Source organism: Balaenoptera ricei, chromosome 20 (genome assembly GCF_028023285.1).
Source record: "Balaenoptera ricei isolate mBalRic1 chromosome 20, mBalRic1.hap2, whole genome shotgun sequence".
In the NCBI taxonomy this organism is placed as follows: domain Eukaryota; kingdom Metazoa; phylum Chordata; class Mammalia; order Artiodactyla; family Balaenopteridae; genus Balaenoptera; species Balaenoptera ricei.
Window position 1 is genome coordinate 51,116,086 of NC_082658.1, and position 22,785 is coordinate 51,138,870.

The 22,785-nt window shown below is 44.8% G+C and overlaps 1 protein-coding gene across 3 annotated transcripts in view; it reads right to left on the reverse strand.

The window, feature by feature from the left end:
- Positions 1-22,785, reverse strand: part of SMG6 (SMG6 nonsense mediated mRNA decay factor) — a 236,513-nt gene that overhangs the window by 173,398 nt on the left and 40,330 nt on the right. For all 3 annotated transcript variants that reach the window (XM_059909059.1, XM_059909061.1, XM_059909060.1), the window contains exons 9-10: positions 11,683-11,744; positions 4,270-4,415 (exon numbers count right to left, since the gene is read on the reverse strand). In XM_059909059.1, the coding sequence (XP_059765042.1) occupies positions 4,270-4,415; positions 11,683-11,744 (208 nt within the window). The remainder of the gene's footprint in view (positions 1-4,269; positions 4,416-11,682; positions 11,745-22,785) is intronic.

The following is a 22,785-nucleotide window of genomic DNA, read 5'->3' on the forward strand; positions in this document are numbered from 1 at the left end:
TGTCAGCCTAGCCCTGCCGCGATCCCAGGCCCTAAATGTTCCCTAAGAACAGGGAGCACCAACGGCGCACACAAGCAGTGTCTCTTGGGTGCCCTCTTGCTGCCACCAGGGCTTTTCTGCAAGGCTGCAGTGGAGGCCTACTCTAGGAACCGGTAGGGGAGGAAAAAGAGGAGGAAAAAGAGAGGGAAAAAGAGGGGGAAAAAGAGGGGGCCAGGGCACAGAAAAGGGAAGTTATTCCAGTGGTGGCCAATGAATAACATCCAGTGATTTATAGGAAGTATAATCCAATAATACAGTAAAATAAAACAGTGTGTGCCTGAGATGGTTTTGATTCCAGGAATTATAAAACATATTTTTTAAAAAGACAGAGAGAGAGAGAGAGAGAGAGAGAGTGCAAGAGGGGGAGAGAAAAAGAGGGGGAAAAAAAGGGGGGCCAGATTGGAGCAAATTGGGCACAGATGGGGGATGCAATGGGGTTTCAGTGATGCCCTACCACAAATGTTGCTTCAATTATTCCTCTTCAAGAAACTAGAGTTTTATTTCCTTAAATTACAGAATTTTTAAAAAAATTAAAATTCTTAGAGTGCTTGTGGTTTAGATCAACCATTCCCCCTCCAGCACCACATCAGCCAATCAGATGGCTACTGAAGTGTTAAATGCTGAGGCACGTGGAGAAGGCCCCGTTTCTCCCTTCAGGAATGCTTCAGAGAGATTACCAACTGTGACATCACTCTGGGAACCACCTATCTCACCACCACCCATCACTCGCCAAAGGGTAATTTTGGACAAAGGCCAGGAAGGAAACACACTGTTCAATGAGGGCTGGCCTGCCCAGAACCTGGCCTTCCTCATCCATGCATTCAATGAATACTTACTGAGTGCCTAAGAAATACCAGGCACCATGCTAAGGGCCCCAAACACCCCTCAAATTTATCTGTCCCCAACCACTTCAGTGGAGGTATTAGGATTCTAGACTCTCTGTAGTCCCACTGAAGTAGGCTTTTTGCATAGGGCCCATATGAGGGGAGGAGACAAAGGTATCCCCACCAATAGCCCTGAACTTGTGAGTTTTAAGATCACTGCTGAGACCTGAAAGTTTAGTTGGTTAAATGATGTGGCAAAGCTCGTTTTCCCTTATCGGAAGGGGGACAAATCTCACAACCTCTGCCTTCCTGAGCTCCAGAAAAAACTATAACCTAGGAAAGGGGAAAGATGCCTGTCATTCACCACCATCTAAGTTTTTCCCCTCCGTTTGGCTTGTGAGGTGTCCAAAGCTTTAAAACAGTTCTATGTCTCTCGACCCCAAGGAAAGCACATTTGAAAAGTAATCACACTAAAGTGTTAGTAACGGTATCATTTCCACCCTGGACTATTGGTATTTTGAAAAGAGGGCTTATACAAGGGTAGCATCAAACACACACAAAAAAGAATTAGAGGCATCAGCAAAGGACGTACTTGTGAGTAAGGACGTCCCTGTTGCCCTCCTTAAGTACCACATCTACGGGGAAGAGTCAGGCACAGATTGAGAGGATTCTGACTGCCTTGGGGGGCCACAGATCACCGCTGTTTCAGGCTGGAACGTTCCTTCTCCACAGAGTCCAGGAACTGACATATGCAAACACCCACCCAGAAGGACACGTCCAAGAAGGAACGGAAAGAAAAATGATGGCCCAGATGTTCTGTAACTTGCAGTGACTGCCAAATCACCACAGACCCCAAGCACCTGGGAGGGCCAGGCAGCAGCAGGCCCTTGCTTCCTGGTTTCAGACAGCCAGGGTCCCGCGGCTGGGTGGCGACTCTGACAGCAAGCAGACTGGCCTGGAGAGAAGCCTTCAGAAGGGCACCGGCTGACGGGACTTGGGGGCTGAACACTCAGGGCTGATTTATCACTTCCTTACTCATAAAAATGTGATTCAAACTGCTGCTGATTAGTGAAGGATTTAAATCTTTACCCTCTCCCCAACCCCCTTCCCTCTCCACCCCCGGCACAGATGCTGCTGCTCAGCCACAACACCCCCTTCTTGCCACTGTCCGTGCAAGCACAGCACAGGGGCCCAGAGAAGATGACTCATGTGCTGGGAAATGGAAAAGCGCATCTTCCCACCAGCCAGCTCTGCTGAGTGCTCTGCTCACCCCTCTCCCAATGGCAGCCCACACAGTGGGGTCTGGACGGCCGCCTCAGCTGCACACCGGGGACTTGGCAGCACGTCCACAGAGCGCTCTGTCCTGGCTGAGTGTTATATCCTGTGGCCCAGGCTGTTTTCCCTGAAACACCCTGGGAGCTTCTGACCACCTCAGCTCATACTCCTCTTGGCCCCAGCTGCCCCAGGGAGGTGAGCGTCAGGACAAAGCCAGAACCAGTGGTAGGGTCTCACGCACAGGCTGCGACATGTCCTTCCTGGCTATCAGGTCCTCATTATGACCGACCATGGAAAAGAGTCCTAGAAAAAGTACCCTGGCCTCAAAAGGGGAACCACTTACTTCCTTCTTTCTCTGTTCTCACCATCTCACCTTCCTTTCACCCATATTTTCTTAACTTTTACTGTACAACAGCTCCAAGAAAAGGACTCACTGGTGGCCTATGAAAGGGCCAACGTATTCCTTTCCACGGAGCAGAAGTTGCTGACAACAGATGCTCCACAGGCAAGAGCTGCGGGGTCTTTACATCCCCACCTCCAGCTCACTCGATGCAGGAACAGTGCCTTGGCAGAGGCTGCAGCCCTGTGACAGGCAGCTTGCTGTTGTTAGAGGGAGGCAGGAAAGTGAAGAGGAAGGCACCTTGGGAGGCCCCATTCCCTGAGTCCGGTGAGCTTCCCACTTGGTAGCCCAACCAGTGGAGTAATGATGAAGGGATCAACCTCCCTCCCCTCTGGACTGATGGCCTCACCACACTTTACAAACTTTATTTCCTTCTTCCTGGAAACCTCCACTGCCCCTCAGGACTGCATGCTTCCTCAGAACTGTTCTTGGGAATATTTAGCCAAGTTCAAAATGGCACCTAAGCCTTTGCATCTCACCTTCTGCCGGGAATTCTAAATGCTGCAGCAGGCAGCGTGAAAGCAGAAAACCCTTTAGGGAGTCAGATGTGATTGAAAACCCAGGCAAACTAGCAAAGGACCTTGCAGAGTCCCAGGAGGAGCCAAGTTTCAAGGGAAAGTACAGCATACCCACTCATCAGGGGAGAACACCCCCCTGCAGCAGGCTGAAGCATAACCTAAATACAAATGGGAAGGGAAATAAATCAACTTCGGAGTGAGAGAAATCACTAAGAAAAGGTGCGATGAAAGAACTAGTGATCCCCTGTCCAGAAACACCAGGTCTGTTTTACAATGGACTCTCCATAGGGCAATTCCCGCTTCTTGGCATTTCAGATGATAAGCTTCCAGCCCCGAGACCAGACACTCTCTGCCAGTGCTCTGAAACGATTCTTTGGCAGCATGGACCAAATCTCCTTTGCAAACAAACACACAAAATAATGTCACCTCCATGCTACAGATTTCCATCAAGTCAAACCCCATCATCCGTACCTCAGTGGGGTGGAGGAAAGGGAAGGGGAGGGGAGGGAGCCGGTAACATCCTTCAACTGTGACCTGGTCGTCAGAACATTTAAAAATCCTGCCAATCAGCACCACCCCCCATTTCTCCTACCCCAGCCCCCACCTCATGTTAAAAAACCCCCAGTGTTCAGAAAAGCATTTCGGAATGCACACTAGTACATTTGCCAAATTCTGGGCCTGGTGATTTTTGTGCTTCCAGATTTGAGTCACCAAAGCTCATCGATTCTCTGTTCTTACTCCCTGGCAGACTCCCACAAGGGATATCCCATAGGGAACTAGACTTTTCCATATTGAACAAACAGGGTACATGAGTCCAGAAACAGCTATTCCCAACCCCTGCCAAGCGTATGGTCTCTGCAATGAAACATTTCAGCAATGCCTCCCCCCCCTGGGAGAGGCTCTGGGTCTGCAGCCTCCAAGAGGCCTTGCTTGCTGCTGCCTTTAGCATGGCCAGATGTGCAACAGCATCTCTGGGTTTGCAAATTAAGCTCTATACCCATGATTCCCTCCAACCATCCCACCCAAGCACTACAGAGTCATACAGATTTCAGAGAGTAAATTAAAGATCTGAAAGGCAAAGGAGGAAAAGGGTGTGTGTGTGTGTGTGTGTGTGTGTGTGTGTTTTGGGGGGACTGTGTAGTGGTATGGTAGCATAGGAAAGAAGCTAGATTAATCTTCATCTGTCTAGATAAAGAAACTGGACATTCCTTACCTTTCAATTGGGAGTTGTGTACAGCAAACATGTTGATGGTCATAAGCTGCAGCATGCGGGTACTTCCAATAGGAGAGGGACTATGCTGCAGCAACACCTGGAACTCCTTGAGGACCTTCTCAGCCACTGCAGGGAATGTCTCCATCCTACAAATACAGCCAGCCCATCAGTGAGGCACATCCCCAAGAGCGCTTGGTGTACAAACACACACACACACACACACACACACACATTCACTCTCTCTCTCTCTCTCCCCCTCCCCACCCCCCCAACTGGGAAAAGCAGACGGCTAACGCCTAGGACATTTCTTTGCTACTTTCACAAACCTTCCTAGTACCCTAAGGTTGTGAACAAATTTAAGAGAAAGAAGTTCAGAGTTTAGAGATGGAAATAACTCAATTTTTGGATAAATCGCCATGAGTTTTCATGCTTTGGTATGCTATTTCCTAACCTCTGGCAATAACTGGATTCAAGTTGAAATCAAAGTTTCTCTCTGAAACAATCAGTTTTTCTAAATAGTGAACAAATTTCCTTTAAGCTCTAAGACCGGCATATTCCCCAAACTCTGGTATGAAAACCTTATTCTATGAAGAGGTACGTGAATCTAAAGATTCTTCACTCAAAGCTTTACTTCAGAAAACCAGACGCAGTTCTGCTGCCGTCTACTTAGGGACTCTCACACTAATCACTCCACCTAAGGATCCCAAATCTCCCCTGGAAGAATCCCTCGACCTAGGGCCCTGATGATCTGTTTCGGTCTTTCCTGTGTTGCTGTCCTCCTCCCTCTCACAAGCCTCTGCTCATCAGGGTCTGTATGTTTTCAGGCCAGTGGAAATATAATGCCCTGGCCAACTGCCACTCCCAATACAGGAAGAGCCTGTAATGTAGGGAGGTAGAAATCTAGCCAGTGACCCAGGGCTCCTAAAGAGAGGTCATTCAAACCACTGCCTGCCAAAAGTGGCCACAAACAGTGGTGCATGCCTGGAGCTCCTCTGGCAACAGGAACAAACCACAGCTGAAGTCCTCAGAAATAAAAAGCAAATTTGAACTTGGTGCTAGAGAGAGAAACCAGGCACACGGGCCTTAGGGCCATGCCGAACAATTCGTGGTCAGCAGAGTATCTTTTATCCATCCTCAACCCCCCCCCCACCCCCAAAAACAAACAAACTGCTTGTGATACACTGTGGGGTGGGGTGAGGGAGAGCTCCAGCCTGGATTAATAAATAGCTTCTGGAAAGCCACAGGGAAGGGAATCCTCCTCAAAAGATACAAAACAGTTTCAAGTCCTAGGGAAAGGTGCTTCTACTTTCACCTGAACCTTGGCTCTTTCCCCGCTGAGTAGTACCTTCCTCAGGTCAGAAAACTCCAGAGCTTTCTGGCCGCCTGGCAATCTTCATTCCTTGCTCTTGGAGGCAACTCCTATGACTGACCTCCTAGTACCCAGAAGTCATGCCACAGTTATGGGTCAGTTACAGTTTATACTCCAGTGCTCTTCTCTGCTGAGCTGTCCTCATTTTCATTGGCACAAAACATGCCAGGCATTTGCTTTCTTCCCCCCCACATGCCATTTCAAGTGCCACTGCCACCACCCAACAACAACAACAAAACAACCGAAACACACTCTTTTTTTTTCCCCCCTCTAAAAATTTCAGAACCATTAAAACTCTTGGTCAGTTTGGAATGGCAGAGAGCGATATGTTTGAGGCTGGATTGGATCCATTTTTCCCCGTGGGCTATAACAAAGGTTTCATTTTAAATCTTGACACTGTGCAGCACTCTTTCTGGTGGAGGTGGGGAGGGGGACTAGCACTTCTCGTTACGAGAATAACAGAGTTCACTCTGCTTGAAAAGCAGCCACACTGGGCAAGTTTCAGAGCCATGTGTCTCCGTGTTGAAAGGCGGTAGAGAGCCAGCACAGAACGACATGACAGAAGTGTCACGTGGGACAGTTCTGCTTCGAGGCTGTGTCTGAGGAAGCCTCTTCCCTGGATGGGAATTGAAACAGATCCATTAACACTCCCTAGGTCAGAATGAAGTCTCAAACGAGCACCAGGCCAAATGTCCACATCTTCTTTTTTTTGAAAGTTAAAAAAAAAAAATTCCCCGGTCACCTTTCAACTAGTTCAACATGATTAAAACAAAAGAAAAAAAAAAAATCAAATGCATAAGTTAGAGTAACTTCAATTCTGAGATATGAGGAAAGATGGCATTCTCAGACAAAATCAGTTTTGTTAGGCAACAACTGAAGGACACACAGATAAAAGATTCTTCCTCAGAACTCAATAACAGCATTTCTGGTGCCCAATTTCGTAACCAAAATGATGTCTGTTTTTGGCCTCGAGTTACCTGTAAGTAGTTTTATTTCTTTCTCTTCGCTCCACCCCATACTGCAGAATGAAAATTATACTAAAACTGAGATAATGACAGTATACAATTTGTTTAGAAAAAAACCCACAAAATAAAATTATGGTTTTTATGGCTACATATGTAAGTACGTAAATACAGTAAAAAGGCCTGGAAGAATACATAACCTGCTGTCCGGCATTATCTCTTTGGAAGGCACAGGGGTTGGGGGAGAGTTGAAAGAAATTTTAGAAAAGAATGTTATACTTTTATAAGGAGATTTTATATATTACTTATGTAATAATTGTAAAAGTTTTAGGCAAGAAGCAGCAGCAGTAGTAGCAGCAGAGGAAGAGAGAAAGCATAAAAAAATGGCAATTTATAACAGCCAAAAATTGGAAGCATCCTAAAACGCCCAACAACAGCCGATGATTAAAATGGCACATACATACAACTGAATTCTATTTTTTAAAAGCTGTATTAGATTTTTTAATCACGTGGGAGAAAGTTCAACATATATTAAATGAGGACAGTTTTAGAGTAGTTTAACGCGATCCCTTTTTATACATATTTGTAAAAAATAAATAAGAAAATGTGTGTGTGTGATGTATAGAAAAGAAGATAAAATATACACCAAGTGTTAGTGGTAGATAGTTATCTCTGGATAGTGAGAATAAGGATAATTTTTTATTTCTTCTTTTTGCTGGGTTTTCTAAATATTTTACAATAAGCATTGTATATAGTAAAAAGATTTCCCCTACAATGAATACTTCTGGCTTTTGTATATAATACATTTATAATTTTAAAAAAATCAAGACACAAACATTATATTTTTAACAATTCAGAGTCCAAAATAAACATGAGCCTTTGAATTCCAAGAGATCTTGAAGCTGTGCAAATAGCATGACTCGGCAAGCAAGTAAAAACTAAAGTGGTAACTTCAACCTAGGCTATAATGGGAAGCAAAATTATTCTGTTTGTCACAAATCAAAAGTCTGCAGGCTGCCGGCTTCCCGACCTCTCTCAGAGGAGTCTGAGCACAGGTCTGATCTGCCTCTCCCGGGGAAAGCCAGTGTCTGTCAGGAGCCACACGGCACCCCTGACCTATTCCCCTTCCTGAGCCTGAGAGGATTCCGGCCCTATCCTTTAAAGCTGCAGAAGGTACGATCACTTTCAGGATACGAGTTTCACTGGCTAAAGTGACTGCTTTCTGAAGTGATCTCTAGAGATACCTTGTCTCATTTGAATGGCAGTTTCAAGAAACCAGTCTTTCAGACAATACTGGGACCTAGACCCGGGAGTGACTCAGACAGTGACTAACGGGGCAGGACCCAACCTCTCAGATGCTGGGGAACACAGCTGGGCCAGACAACATTCTCTGCAGAAAAGAATCAGGCTCCCTAACTTTTCTTAATGTCTTAATTTTTAAAAATTGAACAAGATAGGAGCGAACCAGTAGCAAAAAACAAAACAAAACAAAACAACTGAGCCGTATGACAGAGTAACAATGAAGGGGAAAAAAATCATAGTGCTACAGAACATAAGGACTGGAACAGACCTTGGAGATCATCTATTTAAACTACTGATAAGGAAACCAGAGCCCACAGAGGCTCTGACTTGTTCCCTCTCGAGGTCTTAGAACTAGTCAGCGGAGAAAAACAAACTCTTTTTGGCACTTGATTCCATCTAACACTCCGCACCTCTTTTTCGCTGGTTGCTGAGAGGAAGGAGACTAGCGTTGCACACATTAGGCCCTCAAGCGTACACGGATGCAACGGAGAACGCGGGGCACGGACAAGACGAAGACTGGGAGAGCCACGGGGGGCTTTTCTCAGCAGGCAGGCGGGACAGTGGATGTGTCTTCAGCTGCTCGCCATTACAATCTCCTCACTCTTAATTCGTTTTCAACGCCTCCCACATTTCACATCTTCTTGGTAATTAGGCAGCAGTCCATGTTGTTGTGTGTGGCTCAGGCTCATTGCTTTTCTAGTCTTACAGACTTCTATACTTTTTTTTTTTCCAATAGAAAAATTATTGCTGTTTCTGCCTTCCAGAATAAATATGGGGCTCAGTTCTCTTTTTACCTCTAGGAGAGCACAAGAGGAATACTCACCGAGGGGCTGGGGTGCCTAGAATTTACATACATTTTCCTCATGTGAACACTACTACGACTCACTGTTCATGAAGGTGCAACTAGACTGGCCTTATCTTTTTGCCAACAGAATATGTTATATGCAGGAATGGAAGAGATCTTGAAAAATAATCTGGACCACAGCAAACCACCTCTGACAAATGAGATAATCTATTCGCTTGCAAAGGCTTCCAAAGAAGAAAACTCCTGAACATCTTCCCTCGGTGAAATCTTCTTACACCTAACCCAAACCTCTCCAGCTGCAACATAAGCCTATTTTTCTCTTGCTGTCATCCAACAGAAATCAAAACTATTTGGTTATGACCCTAATATTTAAACACAGTTAGGGTACCCCCAACAGCTGTCTCTAAATAAAACTTTTTTTACCTTAATTTTTTAAAGATTAATTTGTCCTCTCAGAAATCAATTTCTAGCTTTTTAATCATTATTGTGATCCTTTCTCAAACGTCCTTCAAAATATCTAAATATGAGAGTTTTAAAAAGGGGAAAAAATAAGGTTCTAACTAATGCTTAACCTGATTTAAAAAATATATATATATGTGTGTGTGTGTGTGTATATATATATATATATGTATATATATATATGTATGTGTGTATATATATATCTCCTAAACATTCGTATACTTTGGACCAAGATCTATAACTTTTTTAGTCCCAAGAGTCTCTAACAGAGCTAAGAAATACCTAGGGCAGTGGTTCTCAACGAGGAGCAATTTTGCACTGCGGGGAACATTTGGCAATGTCTAGAGACATTTTTAATTGTCATAACTGGGGGTGAGGAGAAGGAATGCTACTGGCATATAGTGGGTAGAAGCCTGGGATGCTGTTAAACATCCTACACAGGACAGCCCCTACGACAAAGAACTATAAGGTTCAAAATATTAACAGTACAGAGGTTGAGAAATCCTGACTTAGAGCAAACATGGGGTACATAAAAAGTTAAAGAACAAACACAGGAAAAGGAAAAAAGGAGAAAATACTGACTAGAAAGGTAGTAAGGGAAAAAAAGATTTTTTAAATGAGAATTTTAAAAGAAATAAAGAGATAAGGAACCATAGCACCTACTTTAAGTGCAGTACAGTGGTATTTCTGATATGATGTGCTATTTTATGAAATAATATCTTATTATTATAAGATAATAATCCTGAAACTGCACCCACCCTGAAACTGCAACTTTACATTACTCACTACTGACTGGCCTACTATGACCCATAGAATACTAGATCCTTCTCTCCAGTCTTTCACAATCTACCCATTTCTTGTAATAATTCACTTATTCCTACAACAAATATTTACTGAGCACCTACTACATGCCAGGCACTAGGGATACAACAGTCTTAAGCAAAAACTCCTGCCAGAGTAGAGCTGACATGGGGGTGGGGTGAGGGGTTGCTACTGATGCACCTAGTTTACCTTGCTGAGTAAATCACTTCACACTTATTTCTGCTAGTAGAGATGCATCTATTGGCACTACTCCAAGTTTCCCAAGTCATTTCAAAATCAAGACTATAGCCATCCCTGTCACTCTTGCCCAGGCTGATGACAAATGAATATGTAAAAGGCACAGTTTCTAGTTCACCATCCACAAACAGTGTTTCTTCAAGCAGGACAAAGCTTTTCAGCTTCTCCCACTAAGGAAACCTTCTAGAGCATTACAGATACACTTACAAGGTTATGACAGAAAGTGAAAGGGAGGGGCTTCCCTGGTGGCGCAGTGGTTAAGAATCTGCCTGCCAATACAGGGTACATGGGTTCGAGCCCTGGTCCGGGAAGATCCCACGTGCCGCGGAGCAACTAAGCCTATGCGCCACAACTATTGAGCCTGCACTCTAGAGCCTACGAGCCACGATTACTGAGCCCAAGCGCCACAACTACTGAAACCCGCATGCTTAGAGCCTGTGCTTTGCAACAAGAGAAGCCACTGCAATGAGAAGCCCGCGCACTGCAACAAAGAGTAGCTCCCGCTGACCACAGCTAGAGAAAGCCCGCACGCAGCAACAAAGACCCAACACAGCCAAAAAAATAAATTAATTAAAATCTTAAAAAAAAAAAAGAAAGTGAAAGGCAAACACTGACAACAACTGGGGGAACTATAATCCAAAGCAAATCACCCCAAAGGGTAGTTCACAATAAAACCTCCAACTCAGAAAATATCAAAATGCAGAGACGACCTGAGGGCACTGCCACCCGTTCCTCTCCTGGAATAACGAGGCACTCAGCACAGGGGCACCAGCTTTACACAGTGAGGAGAAACTCGGATCCACCAAAGGGATACTCAAAACCTGATCTCTTCCCAGAGACTTAATGGATTAAGTAACAGGGTCTCACCCACACCACCTTCCCTGAGATTTATATGGAAATCCGTGGTGAATGGTGAAAACCATAGAGAAGTCTTAGCATTTACTGAGGTCAGCAATATGGTGCAGGAAACTGAGCACAGGAGGAAGGGGTATGGTTCGAAGGAAGAGAAAATGTTGGAGGAAAGAAATTACTGTCCACTAATTTTCCCTTCTCTTTAAGGGAAAATTAGTGGATAGTATCTTCCCCCAAGGAGGACCCCTGGCAGCTGCACCCAGGGACTAAGCATGACTTCCTTGCGGAGCTCACTAGGGGCTAAGCCGGAAGGCAGAGGAAAGAGAAACCCAGAGCGATTAGGGGTGGGGGCTGGGAAAAGATTGTGGTTAAAAGGGGGCTTTAGTAAAGGTAGGGAAAGGGGAGCCAGAGGGATGGAGAGTAATATTTCCCAAACTTCATGAGCACAGTAGGAGAGTGAGTGAAGGGAAGAGGAGAGAAGGTGGAGGCCCCTAAGAATTCACACCCTGTGCCCTCAGTTACAAACACAGTCTAGTTGCTAACAATATTAAATTCCAAAATGACTTGTAATGTAGGAAAATAAAATAAACATCCTGCACACTTACCCAATCCGGGTAAACAGCTTCCCATGGGCATGGAGAAAACTGAGGATGAACCTTTTGTTCAGCTGCATGGGAAAAAAAGAGAGGAGAAAACAATTAAACTTTCCCCAGTTTCCTGTTACTGAACAGAGTCCCTAGTGACACAATAACCTGGCCAGGGTCTAAGGGGTGGGCACTAGGGATGGGAACCAAATGAACATGCCCAAGCTCTCACACAGACCCAGGGCCCATGCCCAACAGCTGCTGCTCAGCTGAGCCAAGATGACAGCAGGCTCGGTGAACGGACAGCAACCCCTGCTGGCAGTAGTGTCTGAGTGCAGGGAGCGAAGCACTGAATCCCAAGTAAGCTGGGTAGATGGCTGTCACCCTCTGCCATCTAGAAGTCACTCTGTCCCCATAATGACGGAAATGAAACACTGACAAGTACAGGACAGGGATGACGATGATCTTGGATAAGCCCCTTCTCTTTCTTACGAGCTGTTTTTCTACCTACCCAAAAAACAGAACTCTTCTTTGGTAACCAAGGGTAAGGTAATCCACCACTAACTAGCTTATCAAATTGTACTCCTCCAGCTTTTAAAATAAAAGTGCAGGGGCTTCCCTGGTGGCGCAGTGGTTGAGAATCTGCCTGCCAATGCAGGGGACACGGGTTCGAGCCCTGGTCTGGGAAGATCCCACATGCCGCAGAGCAACTGGGCCCATGAGCCACAACTAATGAGCCTGCGCGTCTGGAGCTTGTGCTCTGCAACAAGAGAGGCCGCGACAGTGAGAGGCCCACGCACCGTGATGAAGAGTGGCCCCCACTTGCCACAACTAGAGAAAGCCCACGCACAGAAACGAAGACCCAGGCTTCCCTGGTGGCGCAGTGGTTGAGAATCTGCCTGCTGATGCAGGGGACGCGGGTTCGAGCCCTGGTCTGGGAAGATCCCACGTGCCACGGAGCAACTGGGCCCGTGAGCCACAATTACTGAGCCTGCGCTTCTGGAGCCTGTGCTCCGCAACAAGAGAGGCCGCGATGGTCAGAGGCCCGCGCACCGCGATGAAGAGTGGTCCCCACTTGCCGCAACTAGAGAAAGCCCTCGCACAGAAACGAAGACTCAACACAGTCATAAATAAATAAATAAATAAATAAAAAGAACCTGAATTTCTTAAAAAAAAAAAAAGAAACGAAGACCCAACACAGCCATAAATAAATAAATAAATAATTAAAAAAAAAAAGTTCAAACCTTTCCTTTTTTTTTTTCTTTTCTTTGAAAGAAAAACTGAAAGCTGGGGTTATGTGAAATCCTCTGGCTTTTAAGTGTTGGCTACTAAAGAAAAAAAATTTAAACATTAGGCAAGCCAAAAGCACACGTTTGCCAGCCACATCTGGCTCACAGACATAAGCTACCAAATTTTCAAATTCAGTTCAAGGTTCTAGAAAATCTACTTCTATCAAAATTTAGGGGAGATATTCCTCTAAGCAAAACAAGGCAGGGAAAAAAATTCAACTCCAAAGAAAGTGGAAACAATCTAAAGCCCAAACCCTGTCATCTTCCCTGGTCTCCTGGAAGCAACATGCTCAGGCTTCCCTGTAGCCAGACAGGGAAGAGGGATCAAGAATTTTGATCTCAAGGTGATGGTTAGGGCAAGGAACAGTCCAGCACCCTGGATGCTCTGCCCAAGAGGAAAATACTCTTCTGGTTTATACCCTTGCAAAACAGAAAAACAATCAAACTGTGGCAGTTCCACCAATTTCACAAGGAAGCTGGGTGTGAGGAAAGGAGGGCATTCTCCCCTCCCCAATGACTTCAACCACAAACTGCAAAAATCTTCAGTCTTTATATTTGCTTAAACAAATTACATTTAATCAGCAATACTAGACCAAACTCTGATTTCTGTAGTTAAAAAGGATACTTCATGGAACGTAACCTGTCTCTACCGTGAGGTGAGTCAGGGCAGGGGACACTGGGTTCCATGAACAGAAGGGAAAGATGAGGACCTGCCACAAAATAAATGGCCGAGGGCGCTGCCACTGTTAGTGGCAAGGCCTGGGCTAGAATGCAAAGGAAGGTGGTGAAAAACTTACCCCTCAAACCTCTGCCACTTACCTGCTGTGGGGTCTCAGGCAACTGATCTAACCTCCCAAAGTTTTTCTTTCTACGCAGTGGAGATAACAGTACCTATACATTAAGGGACTGGTGCATGAGATAAGGCAACTAAAAGCACATGCTGGGCATTTGTAAACACTCAAGTGTCAGCTGAACATTCTCTCCCAACGAATGGTTGAGTGAGTGGTAAAATGTTAACAACTGGAGAATCCGGGTGAAGGATCTACAGGAGTTCTCTGTATTATTCTTGCAACTTTTCTATGGGTATAAAATTATTTCAAAATAAAAAGGTAGGGCTTCTCTGGTGGCACAGTGGTTGAGAGTCCGCCTGCCAATGCAGGAGACACGGGTTTGAGCCCTGGTCTGGGAAGATCCCACATGCCATGGCGCAACTAAGCCTGCGAGCCACAACTACTGAGGCCTGCGTGCCTGGAGCCTGTGCTCCACAACGGGAGAGGCCGTCACAATGGGAAGCCCGCACACTGCAGGGAGGAGTAGCCCCCACTCGCCACAACTAGAGAAAGCCCACACGCAGCAATGAAGACCCAATGCAGCCAAAAATAAAATTAATTAATTAAATTTATTTTAAAAAATCAAGCACCACTAATTTATTTAAAAAAATAATAATAAAATTAAAAAAATAAAAAATAAAAAAGTAAAAATATATATTCTCTCTCTATTCTTGTTTTAACTCAACTGTCCCTTTTTCCAGCTGCCAATCATACACTGGTTAACTCATTCATAACTAGTTATATTTATACATACAGGATACTTTGGTAGAAACAGAACGATATTAATAACCCATCTCGTTCAAGCCAATTTCTATCCCCCAAGCCGCAAGATAGCTCAGAAATTCAAGCAACTTAAACCAGTGAATGACAGAACTTGAACCCAGGTCTTCCGATTCCAAAACAGTTCTCCTCCCCTTAAACTGCCATCTATCTCAGGAAGAGAACAGGTGAGCTTATTCATGAAGGGCCAGTGAGGGAATAAGAGCAACTAAAAAGAGCAGTTCAGTTTTACCTTTAAGTTTTCCTTACCCATTAGGTAGGAAACATAGTGTGTAACCCACAATACCTCCTGGAACAAAATGAGTGCACCATGAGGTTTTTCTTTACTTTTTTTTTTTTTTTAATAATTCTTTATTTTATCTATTTATTTTTGGCTGTGTTGGGTCTTCGTCTCTGTGCGAGGGCTTTCTCCAGTTGCAGCAAGCGGGGGCCACTCTTCATCGCGGTGCGCGGGCCTCTCACTATCGCGGCCTCTCTTGTTGCGGAGCACAGGCTCCAGACGCGCAGGCTCAGTAGTTGTGGCTCACGGGCCTAGTTGCTCCGCGGCATGTGGGATCTTCCCAGACCAGGGCTCGAACGCGTGTCCCCTGCATTGGCAGGCAGATTCTCAACCACTGCGCCACCAGGGAAGCCCCACCATGAGGTTTTTTAATGCTGGAGTTCTAGCTATACTTCCCAAAGATCCTTCTCTTAGGGTAGTAGATGAAGCCTACTTAATTACCTGACTTCATACCTGCCATTATCATATTTTAACTATATCTAGTAGAAAGTGGATTTCAATGCATTGTTTTTCAATGAGTTTTAGTGAAGGGAATCTTAGCACACTTTGTCAAACTATACACACATTCTCTCTGACCTTGGTTAATGAGAACCACTGCTTTATTTTTAGTCTGAAAGTACCTGTTACCCTAAATATAGTTTCTCTTTATCTGTCACCAACATTTTGAGTAGGAAAGGAGCTAAAATGTAGATACATTCTAGAGAGTGGTAAAGCATGTTATACTGAGGAGGTAGATTTGTTACACGTTGGTCAAAATGGGACTAAGCACCATCGTAAATTAATAACATGAAGTCAGCAAGTGCTGAGGCAGAGCTTTTGGAAAACTTAACTGATACCAAGTCCACAAAAGGAAGGTCTTAGTCTGAGCTTCCTCCCTCTCCAACACATCACCATGGATTGGCTTCATGTTTGGAGCTTTTTTTTTTTTTTTTTTTTTAATTAATTTTGTAAGTGAAATAGGGAGCATTTTCTTTTCTCTTTTTTTTTTTTAATTTTATTTATTTATTTTTTTTATGGCTGTGTTGCGTCTTCGTTTCTGTGCGAGGGCTTTCTCTAGTTGTGGCAAGCGGGGGCCACTCTTCATCGCAGTGCGCGGGCCTCTCACCATCGCAGACTCTCTTGTTGCGGAGCACAGGCTCCAGACGCGCAGGCTCAGTAATTGTGGCTCACGGGCCCAGTTGCTCCGCGGCACATGGGATCTTCCCAGACCAAGGCTCGAACCCGTGTCCCCTGCATTGGCAGGCAGATTCTCAACCACTGCGCCACCAGGGAAGTCCCTGTTTGGAGCTTTTTGATTCTTAACAATACACTCAGATGGTCTCACTCAGGTAGAGAAAGAGCTGTTTTTCCGCGTATGGTGAGACTATCTGTCTCCAGATCTTCCTCGTGCAATTACATACTGTTCACCAGAAACGAAAAATGCTTCTTGGGTGTAGCCCTAAGAGACAGTGTTAGAATTATTAAAGGGCTCCTGGCTCTCTGGTTTAAGTCCATAACCAACTCACAATGGACTCTTGAGCCTTTTGTACCATCTAAAAGCAAGGACCCAAAGTGACACTAATGGCAATAGTTGGATGGGTAGGTCTCTGGACACTCACAACAAAGTCTGTCCTTCCATTAACTATGGGGTTATGAGTAAAGTGGTTTGGGTTGTTCCTCAACTGTAAAATGGAATTTCTACCACTGACGGTACCTAACTCAGAGCTGAAAGGATAAAACGAAGTAATACAAATTAAAGCATTTTGAGGAATAAATGTCTTATGCAAGCCCCGGTTATTACCACTCAGAACTGCCTAAGTGCTTTATGAACTGTGTAGCAAGGAAGGAGAAAGAAGCTCCTCAGAGGCAGCAAGACATCACCAGAGGAGAGGATTCTGAAATATGCCCAATTTTAATTCTTAATAGTTGTTCCTGCTTCTAGAAAGTTGTGTGGAAAACTGAATTTCTGAAAAGTGAATCACTTTAAGGACAGTAGGAGGAATTAAGAGGAATTCCTCAGTATTAAGAGGAATTCCAGCATGCGTCTTTAAAGTGTTTTGGGGAACATAAACTATCATTCTCTAATTTATTCATCTGGGATGTCTCTACTTTTATATACCAAGTACTCAAAAAAAAAACCTTGTTGTGTTTTAAAAGGGGGGGGGCTCTATCCCCTTAGATATGAGACAACATAGGTGAAGACCAAATTTCAATGGTACCTGTTAGAAAACGTCCAGGACTTGCAGAGCCTGCCATCAAAGCCCAGTTATCATCTCCCTAAAGCACTGAGATCACAGGTGGAAAAGAATGTGAGCACAGAGGTGAAGCTGCCCACGTTCATCCCTGTGCTCCCCTGACAGGCACAATCAAGAGCAGACCAATAAGACAGGGTCCCCAAAGCCAAAGAACTTGTAGCCCAAGAATAAAAGATAAATAACATACCAACTTGCCAACTCCCCATTTACGTTCCAAAACCTAAGACAAGGCCTTCTGACTATGAAGGTGCCAGGAGGCACTGTGCTTCCCTTACTGCCACTATCCCTCAGCCAGGAAATGTCTGTGGCAGGGAGATCTAAGGAGATGATAGAGAAAGTGAGGAAGGAGGGCACGGCACACAAAACGTGGAAGCCTACCGGTAAGTCAGCAGTAAAATAATCATATAGCAGGAATAAAAACTGCTCATTAGAACTTTCAGTATTCCTCTTTCCAGGATATAGATAAATAAAAATGTATAGGCAAGTCAAGTAGCAAGACTCAAATGCCTTGTAGGGAGACAGCAAATCACAAAAATCCATCTTCGAATCCCAAAGAGCCACACTGAGGCTGAGGTAGAGCAGGTATGGTGATTACTCTTCACCTTCAGTTTCTTCACCCCTGAACTGTTCTGGGCAGGATGACAGCTCAATTAGCTCTAATTAAGCCCAAGTCCCATGTAGAGCTGTCCTACTTAGGTGGCTGGATCTGAGCCATGTGAATTCAAGTGTAAAACGTGCCTCTTAAAACCAATGCACCCCTTGAAACAACAGCTCTCACTCTCACACTGCAGCTTAGTGCTGCCTCAACAAAGTCTTACATTAAAGCAATTTACTTGCTATTACTTCATTATCTCTCCTACTTAAAGCCAGCAAACTGGAGGGAAATTGGGCTAAATGTCAAATCAGCAGTCAGCTCCGGAAAACCCAGCCAGCAAGCAGAGGGACAGCTGAGCTTAGAGTACCGGGCTGGCTCTCAGGAGGAAAACTGGCACTAGGTCTAAAGAAAAGAAAGAACCACGAATTTGTGACTACTCTGTATTTATCGCTCATTTGTTTACTGTGGGGGAGGGAGTAGTACAGAATAGTATGAACAAAGACCACTGATCTGGGTTCAAGACCTGGGTTCAAATTTTGGTTATGCCATTTATTTGCTATATAACTATCGACAAATCATGTCAACTTTCTAAGGCTGTTTCTTCAACTATAAAACAAGAAGGCAGGGTGAGATCAATATCAGTGATTCTATAACCCTGAGTGTGTACGCATCACAAGAAGAGCGTCTGCAAAAAATATAGATTCCCCAGTCCTTCAGAATCAGAATCCTCAGGGAGGGGAGAAGGGGACTGCGAATCAGCATCTTTAAAAGGTCTCCAGGTAATTCTGAAAGACAGCTAGATTTGGGAATCCCTGGGCTAGATCACGCGTCAGCAAATTATGGCCGAAGTGTTTTTTAGTATGGCCCATGAGCTAAGAATGGCTCTCACATTTTTTAACAGTTGAAAAAAATTGAAGGAATTTTTCATGACGCATGAAAACTATATGAAATTTAAATGTCAGGGTCCACAAATAGAGTTCTATTGAAACACAGCCACACTTGTTTGTTTCATATTGTCTGTGGCTGCTTTCCCCCTACAAAGGCAGAGCTGAGCAGCTGTAGCTGAGAGTACGCCCAAAAGCCTAAAATACTATCTGGCCCTTTACAGAAAAAGTTTGCTGATCCCTAATCTCATCTATAACACTGGGGTCTCAAAAAAATGTTTGTACCTGCATAACACTTCAGGGCTACCACACACATACTGGAAACAGCAATGATTCTCATAGGCTGTTTAATAGCAAGCCCCACCTCTCTGGATGTTCTGACACCTACCCTCCCACCTATCACCTCAGGGGAATCACCAATCCACAGTGTTCCTTCCAATTCTAAAAGCCCACAAATGAACAGTTCTAACTAAATCTAATCTTTCTTACCAGCTTCTGGGCAAACACCATCCTATTCTACGTTAGCACAAAATACACCAAATGCCAAAAGACTGCTGCTCTCAAAGCTTTTGACCTCAAATGCCCCAAAGGCTACAGAGAAATATAAATGGGGCTCTCAAGGTTTCCACCTTGGAAGCCACTATGGGGTGGAAACACAACACACCCAAGCCGAATCAATATTTCACTTAGGCCAGAGGGCCCCAGAACTTTTCCCAAAACATCCCTAATCAAGGGAAAGTGTCAGACTAAGGCTTATGAATCCCTGTGCTGTGTGGTCTGACAATCTACAGCTCAGAAGTGCCACCAGCTTAGCATCTCAAGGTATACAGGGAAAGAGAGAAAGTTCAGCCAAAGGGCGACACTGTTGCTCTGACTGAGTTACTTTCTGAATGACTCTTCTTTCTGACTCATCTCTCTCAGAGCCTGGGAACTCTCATGCCCATCAACCCAAAAAAATGGGGGCGCTGGGACACCTTTGCAACTGCACAAAGTGGGAGAGAAGAGGACAGGGCTGAAGCTCCCACTTGGTGAAGAGTTGGGCACCAGAAAATAGTTTTCCAAAGGCACATACACAAGCTCAAACCATCTTTTAAATGAATGGATCAACAGAGCGCTGATGATGGTGAGGTCCTTTTCACACTGTGTCCACCCATTCATGTATTCATTCAACAAAAACTTACTTGCCATCTTCTAGGGACATGACACTGTGCATGAACTATGAACAAGGCAGAGATAATGCCTCCTCTGTGGTTGACACAATTATAAAGTACCATGATTGGCGAAGGATGGGATGCTGTGTATTTCCACAGCAGGAGCATCAGAGATCTCAGAGGAAAAGAGGTAAAGAGTCATGTCATGCCTATGTGTCATAAGCATAGGGGACACAGCATGTGTGATGGTCCCAAGAGTAGCACGTTGTAGACTGGCATGGCCAGGTGAGTGATTCTGCAAGAGGGAGGCTAAAGAAATAGGCTGGGCCAAGTTGTAGACGTCCTTGTTAAAGAGTTTGATCCTAATCAAAGCCACTGAAGGGTTTTGAGCAGGGAAGTGACATGAGCAAACCTCCATTTTTAAAAGGGCATTCTGACAACTGTCTAGAAATTTTAGTTGTTTTTTTTTTTTTTTGGTTGGCAGGGGGGAGTGCGGAGTAAAATGTTTACAGGCCAGGAGACCAGTTAAGAAGCTGCTGCAATCATCCATTGGCAATAGAGACAGAGAAAAGAGGGAAGACAAAGAAAACCATCATTCCACACTCAATCAATCATGATCCCTTGTCCCTAACTCCCAATGGTTCTAGTTCTAAGTAACTCAATTTACAGAGACCAGCAGTGGCCCAGAACCAAGCAGAAGTCTTTAAAATCACACAGAAGTCTTACTCAAACTAAGTGAAACACTGATTTCATTTTTAGAGATAATTTGGATATTCTTATCTTATTTTCTTTCAATAATATTTTTAAACAGCCTAGCATAGTGTCTGGTAATTAATACATATTCAGTAAGAGACTGTTGAAGAATCTATTAAAATATATAGATTTGAGGGGCTTCCCTGGAGGCACAGTGGTTAAGAATCCGCCTGCCAATGCAGGGGACACAGGTTCGAGCCCTGGTCCGGGAAGATCCCACATGCCGCGGAGCAACTAAGCCCATGCGCCACAACTACTGGGCCTGCACTCTAGAGCCCACAAGCCACAACTACTGAAGCCCGCACGCCTAGAGCCTGTGCTCTGTAACAAGAGAAGCCACGAAGAGTAGCCCCCGCTCACCGCAACTAGAGAAAGCCCGCGCGCAGCAATGAAGACCCGATGCAGACAAAAATAAATAAATAACATTTTAAAAAAAGAAAAGAGAGTCCTCCCGCGAGGGAGAGGATGCGCGCGCAGCGCCTTCCGCCCAAGCGGAAGTTTTCGCAGGGCAAGTGAGAAGGACACAGTTAAGATGGAGTTTCCAGCCCAGTGGGTCTGAGGACCAGACCGTGACCCCATAAAGCATGATCTCCTGTCCAGACTGTGGCAAAGGTGTTGAAGCAACTTTCAAATTCTGCCCCTACTGCAGAAAACCTTTGCCTACAGAGGAGCATGAGGGGACCCAGACCTTTGTCAAGCCGTCTATGTCATCCTCCCAAGCTTGGACTCCTCCCCTGAAATCTACATTCATATATATCAGACTGCCTGCTTGACATCTATTTGATGTCCCATAAGTGTCTCCGCATGCCCAGAACTAAGCTCCTGATATGACTGCCACCCTCCACCTGCCCCTTCCACAGACTATCCCATCGAGGTAACAGCAGTTCAGCTTATTCAGTTTCTCAGACTATGGAGTCATCCTCAAGTCCTCTTTCTCTCCCACCCCATGACTGCAGCCCTCCAGCAGATCTCATCAGCTCTCCCTTTAAAAGTCAATGCCGAGGACTTCCCTGATGGCACAGTGGTCAAGAATCCACCTGCCAATGCAGGGGACACAGGTTCGATCCCTGGTCCGGGAAGATCCCACATGCCGCGGAGCAACTAAGCCCATGCGCCATAACTACTGAGCCTGCGCTCTAGAGCCCACGAGCCACAACTACTGAAGCCTGTGCACCTAGAGCCCGTGCTCCGCAACAAGAGAAGCCACCACAATGAGAAGCCCGTGCACCGCAATGAAGAGTAGCCCCCACTCGCCTCAACTAGAGAAAGCCTGTGAGCAGCAACGAAGACCCAATGCAGCCATAAATAAATAAATAAATAAATTTATTTTAAATAAATAAATAAAAATTTAAAAGGAAAAGAAGAGAAAACAGAGTACTATCGGGATTTAAGGATTTTGATCCTGAGTAATAGCAGCTCCATCTGTTACATTCCAGCTCAAGAGACTGGACAAGAAGAGACCACAGCTAACATCAGAATACAAGCCGAAGTCCTTACAATGGCCGACAAGAGTCCTGCGTAATAATCATTCTCCACTCCTGCGGCTTCCTGATACTTGAATATGCTAAGCACATTCCCACTCAGGGGGCGTGGGGGGGCGATATTTTCTCTCTAGCCCAGTGGTTCCCAACATTTACGATTCGTAGGAATTGCCTATGAATCTTTTAAAAATACGGATGCCTGACTTCTATCTCCAGATATTGATTTAATTGGCGTGGAGGTGAAACCTGGGCATCATGATTTTTAAAAGCTTCCCAGATGATAGTACTGTACCAAAGTTTGAGAACGACTGCTCTAATTTACACTGTTTTTATAGCACTTATCACCAATTTTTACACACACACCATGACAGGAAGGACTTTGTGGATTTCATTCACCACAGCCAGCAGACTCATAGAGGGTAACCTATAAATACTTGATGAACAAATAGCCTTTCTAGTCTGGTCTTTGGCTGCTCCTCCTGCCTCCACTCTTGCTGATACAGCCTACCCTTCAGCAACAAACAATTATTTGTGATGCCCTAAATTCACCATGTTCTTCCTGCTACTATGGCCAATCTCCGTCTAATGCCTTCTCATGCACTCCTTTTTATATCGAATAAAGCCCTTCTTTTCCTTGCTTAAGACCCTCTTCCCAACCCTCTACCTCCAGGCTGAGCTTGACACCTTATCCTCCAGACTCAGAGACTATTTCACATGCCTCTGTGATACCGGGTATCATGGTACATCTTTATTATATACACACATCTGTCTTTATATGAGCTCTGTCCATAAAATTTTTCCATGATGATGGAAATGTTCCTTATCTTCACTGACCAATAGAGTAGCC